We start from the raw sequence: 6,016 nt of genomic DNA, 5'->3' as shown, positions 1-6,016 counted from the left end.
TTTTTTTTTTTATTTCAATAGACTGACTTCCTTTTGGTAGTGCTGCGTGATGTGGTTCTGGCTTATCCTGAAGTCCGCATTGTTCTTATGTCTGCAACTATTGATACCACCATGTTTTGTGAATATTTCTTCAATTGTCCCATCATTGAGGTTTATGGAAGGACTTTCCCAGTTCAAGGTAAATTTTGTGTAAAGTGTGATAGGAAACAGATTTTTTGCTGAGTTTCTGTTGGAAAAATACCTCATTCAGTCTGTGTGTAAGCACAAGGTCCTGATTTTAAATCCCCGTCTAGCATGTGTGTATTGTGTGACACGTGGCTTGTAGTCCTGGGGCTGGGGTGCTGAGGTGAGGATTTCTAGGGTTTGATTGTTTATGAGTGAGCTCAGGTTTGGTGAGAAGTAATTTTGGAAGATTAAACAGGAATGTACAATACACAATAAAGTTATATGTACTTCTGAAATAGAAGCTAATGTATTTCTTTATGGGTTTTAAAGTTCTAGTATTTGCTGTGCTTTTTTCTTCAAAGATTTATAAAGAGATTCATGGATGTATGGTAGAGGATAGTCACTAAGGTTCTTACAGATTACAGTTAGAGATGTCTTTGTCTTTCTCTGAGGAGACACCATGACCAAGACATCAAAAGCGTTTAATTGAGGTTAGCAGTTTTGGGTTAGTTCATGATTATGGTGTGAGGGGCAGGCAGGTAGGCATGACTTAGTAGTAGCTGAAAACTCACATCCTAATCAGCAGGCACAGGAGTGAGGTACAATTTGAGTAGAAAGTTGATGATGGTACTACTTTAAATCCAAAGTTTAAAATAAGAATATATACCCAAAAGGATGTTAATAAGTGATAACTACAGGTTTCATTCGAAGGCATTCTAAGTAATATGTGTAGATGTATTTTCCTTGCTGAAATTTGATTCCCCAACTCAAATAAGTAAATTTGATAGTAATTGGTTCCTGAAGTGTGTAGTTCCCAGTGGCAAGGGAGCACAGCTTAACACTCAACAAAATTGGTGAACATTAATTTAGGTGGAGGTGTCTGTGTGTTTGGTTTGCAATATTGGGGAGTCACTTTGTGGTTGAAATATGCAAGATATAATTAGACATTTCTTGGCCTATTAGAATTTCAGATATATTGATTGGTAGCATTCTTCCAGTTTATACATTGAGATCCTGGTGGGGAGAGTGTATGATAATTATATAAAGAGGAAAGCCCAGCTGGTTTTGTAAGACTATATTCATGAATTACCTTAGTTAAATTTGACTATGAAACTTCACTGCTGTAATTTTCTTAGTTTGTGAAGACTCAAGTTGATAGGAGTTTGAACTGTGGATTAGCGAGTGAATTTACAACTGTATCATTTGTAAATTATTGTGTACTTAACTAACTTGATTGTCCCTGACAGAGTATTTTCTGGAAGACTGCATTCAGATGACTCAATTCATTCCTCCTCCAAAGGACAAGAAAAAGAAGGATAAGGAGGATGATGGTGGTGAAGATGATGATGTAAGTAAATTTCTCTTTATACCTTCAGGACTGAAGAATTGTAATTATGAGAATATCTGGAGAACAATGGTTTAAGTTAAAGCACAGCATGAATAATTGACATTGCAGGGTTCTTTAATTATTTGTGATATCTTAGATTAGTGACTATTCAATTAATTCCAGATTCAATGATGGAGCTGTCGAGGTTATATACTCTAGTATATGAAGTCTTTGTGTTGTGTTTCTGCGTGTCACAGGACCTGGAAAATTATTAGTCTCAATTGAATATTCTCCATCACATTTCCATGAATGAGATCCTTTGATTCCGTTCAGGACCCTTAATGTTGGGTATTTTATTTGAACCCAGACTTTGCAAAAACATTACTAACTTTTAAAACTTTTAAACTTAAAATTTATTTGGGATATTTACTGGGGGAGACATAAGACAGTTATGAACTGCCTGACATAGATGGAAGCAACTGAACTACTAGGGTGTTTACATGCTGATCATCTCTCTAGTTCAGAACTAAAGTCAATCTCTGACAGCATATGACTGCCAGAATTAGATGTCACTTGTGTAGAAAAGACATTTAAGAGCCGTAGTAATTATGACAATAAATTTTTTCATTTTTCTTATAGGCAAATTGCAATCTAATATGTGGTGACGAATATGGGCCAGAAACAAAGTTGAGCATGTCTCAGTTGAATGAAAAGGAAACTCCTTTTGAACTTATTGAGGCGCTTCTTAAATACATCGAAACCCTTAATGTTCCTGGAGCTGTGTTGGTATTTTTACCTGGCTGGAACTTGATTTATACTATGCAAAAGCATTTAGAAAATAATTCGCATTTCGGTATGAGCATTTTTATTTTAGATTGCCTTTGAGTGTTTTTGCTTTTGTCCTGGATGATAATGTCTGTTGATTAAAAGTATTTGTAAAGAACATTTGTTTTAAACTTGCTTATGTTTTGTCCTTAACCTTTGTGTTTCATAGGAAGTCACCGGTATCAGATTCTACCTCTCCATTCTCAGATTCCTCGGGAGGAACAGCGCAAAGTGTTTGATCCAGTACCAGATGGAGTAACCAAGGTAAATACTCATCGCAAGGGCATCAGATGCGATATAGATGTTAACTATTAAGGAATGTTCCAAGAGCTACTGGGGGAACGCTAAAGTATCAAATTATAGAAAAGTCTTCTCTTTCTATATTAGATCATTTTTTCTTTTTAATCCTGTTGCTGTATTGTTTATAAGCAGAAAGATTTTAGTGTAAATTTATACTTTTTTTTGTGTGCAGGTTATTTTGTCCACAAACATTGCTGAAACAAGCATTACCATAAATGATGTTGTTTACGTCATTGACTCCTGCAAGTAAGTTCCCAAAACTTGTTATTTTCTTTTTAGTAAGGTATGTGTATCTGTATCAGTGCCTGCATGTGTATATATGTGTATGCACTGATTGTGTGCATGATGCTCATGTGGGTGCTGGGAACTAAACCCAGGTCTTTGTAAGATGGCAACCACTAAGCTGTCTCTTCAGCCCCTAATTTTTTTTTTTTTTTGAGGTAGTTTCCCTTCAGACTTGTCTTTTCTTGTTCTAATACTAGAGTTTCACATAGTTATATACTGTCACACCTAGTTTTTAAACTTCATTGTCAAATTTTACTTTTATATACCATGCAAACACCATGTGTTTGTATACACTGATTTTAGATTAAGAATATTTACCAGGTTTAGAATATAGTCAAAATTTACATCTAACTTCTGACTTCTCATTATCATAGGATCTTTTATTTGGTCGTCCCATCGGTGGTTTGCTCGCTGAACTTTTCATGCTGTTTTTTGTATAAATGTAATTCTTACTTAGCATGAGACAGACACGAGGGCACTACTTTCAGAAGATGAAACCCTACAACCTGGTGTTATGAGATCTACCAGCTTTGATCATGTAGTGCAACTCAGCCTCGTAAAGGACATAAACCTATGTGAGCTGAGCTCTTGCATTATCTATATGAGTGCACAGAATGTTGTAGAGGGGACAATAAGGAAAGCCTGGCTATAACTGTTGTACACGTTTTCTCAATATTAGTATGTTGTGTTGGTGAAATTTGATTTGCTAATAACAAGTTTAACTTTTAATCTCAGTTATGTAGTAGTGTAAGTATCTATAGCTTCCTTTAAAGTTATTTGTGAATTTTAAGTAGCCATGAGATTGATCATTCCTGATGTCAGATTTGACCTGGATGACCTTGACCTTGAAAACCAGTCTTCACATTCCAATTAGGTCCCTAATTATTGAAGTATAATCCCAACAGTGCTAAAGTAAGGTTTTGCTTTGGGTTTGTTTTTAAGCTTACAGTAGTTCTGGTGAGACAGAGTCCTTTCTGTTTTTTGTTTTTTGTTTTTTTTGGAGAGGTGTCATGGTTGTACAGTCTGTCCTAGAAGTCAATCTGTAGATTACACATTCTATTTTAACTTGTGATCCTGCTGCCTCAGCCTACTAAGTAGCTTGGTCTATATGATTGCACCACTAGGCTAGTCTTTTAAATTTAGTATGTTGTGAATACACATACATCTTTGTAAGTAGCTATTAGGATATATTATTCTGTTTTGTAAATGTATGTTCACATCCATGCCTACATATTTTCTGAGATAAGGTCTTTCACTAAGCTGGCCAGAGAACTTTTAGGACCCCGCTGTATATCCTCACTTCCAGCATGCCATAATTTTGCTTATTATAAGTGATATAATGTTGGGATATCTTTGCATTGTTGTGGCAGCTAAAAGAATATGAAATCATTACTGATTTAATACTAACATTGCCTTCATAACTACTTTTTCTTAGACAAAAAGTGAAACTATTTACTGCTCACAACAATATGACCAACTATGCTACTGTATGGGCATCAAAAACAAACCTTGAGCAGAGGAAAGGGCGAGCTGGCCGTGTACGACCTGGGTTCTGTTTCCACCTTTGTAGTCGAGCTCGTTTTGACAGGTAAATTTCTAAATAAATTACATTTGTTTATTGGTATGGGTCATATATAGAGGGCTGTGAACAGCTTGGGGGCAGCTGTCAGTTGGGTTTTTCCCACTAAGCCATCTTGATGGTTCAGTGAGGTTTTCATGTAAGAATGGAATTTTTCTTCATCTACACATCTTGCATGCCTTTCCTACTCTTCCCCATGAAGTACATATATATCTAAGCCCTTAGTAAGGTCTATTTAAGCTTGAATATATAGGCTCTCACAATGAACCTTTGGCTGGCCTTAAACATGGGCCTTCTTTTGCTTTTTTAGTACTGTGACTAAAGGCCTGTTGCCAAGTGTAGTGCCTTTGATTTTATGAAACAGGGTTGTCCTGGACCTCATTCTGTAGACTAGGTAGGCCTTCAACTTAGATATCATCTGCCTCCCAAGTACTGACGTTAAAGGCATGTGCCGGTACTGCTGGATTTCTTGTTTTTACTTTTACTATGGAGATAGGCAGATCTCTCTTTTTTTTTAAGATTTATTTATTTATTATATGTAAGTACACTGTAGTTGTCTTCAGACACTCCTGAAGAGGGAGTCAGATCTCATTACAAGATGGTTGTGAGCCACCATGTGGTTGCTGGGATTTGAACTTCGGACCTTTGGAAGAGCAGTTAGTTGTTCTTACCTACTGAGCTATCTCACCAGCCCAGGAGACAGGCAGATCTCTTTAGTTGGAGGCCAGCCAGGACTGCACAGAAAAACCCTGTCTCAAAAAAACAAAACAAAGCAAAAACACCACAGACAGACAACATTTGATTGTCTTTGGAATTGAACCAGCCACTAGTAAGCGGCTTTTTACAGTAAAATCACCCACTAATTATTGATGTTCTTAGTTGACAGTGAGTGGTTTGTCCCTGGTATGGGAAGTAGTGTATATATTGGTAAATTTTTGTAAACGTTAAGGTGTTATTGTTAGAATTTCATCTGCCAACAGTACCAATGACTCCTCATCATATTTTTATTTAGAAACACTTCTGAATTAGAGATGTTAATTTTTTTTAAGGTTTCTGTTTGTCCTATTGAGTTCAGGTATTGTGAGACTTGTCAGATTGGTCTGGAAAGTAAGTTACCATCAAATGCTCATAACAGTGCTTGTTCATAATAACTTCCCAGTAAATAGTATTAATAACTTATACAATTTTTTGGTTGTTTCCAAAATGGTTGGCACTGGGACCTGTTGGAAATGATGGCTTCGTTTTATATTTATGTCTTGCCTTTTGCTGAGTTTGGGGCCTTTTTGTTGTTGTCCATGCTTGTTAATAGGTAGGATCAGTAGGTAGTAGCCATAGTTAGAAGTGTTAACATTAACTTTTTTCCTTACTCCTCTACTTATCAGTTAAAAGACAACCTGGCTGTGAAAGTAAAGTCAGGAGCCAGTTTTCAGTCAACTCGTCTAATTTTATAGTTTTTTTTTTTTTTTTTTTTTTTTTTTTTTTTTTTTTTTTTTGGTTTGTTTTTGTGTAGCCTTGGGCAATGTTTTTTCTCTATA

The 6,016-nt window shown here is 36.0% G+C and overlaps 1 protein-coding gene across 3 annotated transcripts in view; it reads left to right on the top strand.

Annotated features, from left to right (window-relative positions):
• Dhx9 (DExH-box helicase 9) overlaps positions 1 to 6,016 on the top strand; it is a 36,089-nt gene that overhangs the window by 24,424 nt on the left and 5,649 nt on the right. For all 3 annotated transcript variants that reach the window (XM_029477691.1, XM_021161044.2, XM_021161054.2), the window contains 6 exons: positions 22 to 178; positions 1,413 to 1,513; positions 2,132 to 2,345; positions 2,487 to 2,581; positions 2,790 to 2,863; positions 4,338 to 4,490. In XM_029477691.1, the coding sequence (XP_029333551.1) occupies positions 22 to 178; positions 1,413 to 1,513; positions 2,132 to 2,345; positions 2,487 to 2,581; positions 2,790 to 2,863; positions 4,338 to 4,490 (794 nt within the window). The remainder of the gene's footprint in view (positions 1 to 21; positions 179 to 1,412; positions 1,514 to 2,131; positions 2,346 to 2,486; positions 2,582 to 2,789; positions 2,864 to 4,337; positions 4,491 to 6,016) is intronic.

This window comes from Mus caroli, chromosome 1 (genome assembly GCF_900094665.2).
Source record: "Mus caroli chromosome 1, CAROLI_EIJ_v1.1, whole genome shotgun sequence".
NCBI classification, from domain to species: domain Eukaryota; kingdom Metazoa; phylum Chordata; class Mammalia; order Rodentia; family Muridae; genus Mus; species Mus caroli.
Note: the sequence above shows the minus strand (reverse complement) of the source record. Positions and strands in the feature narration are given on the sequence as shown.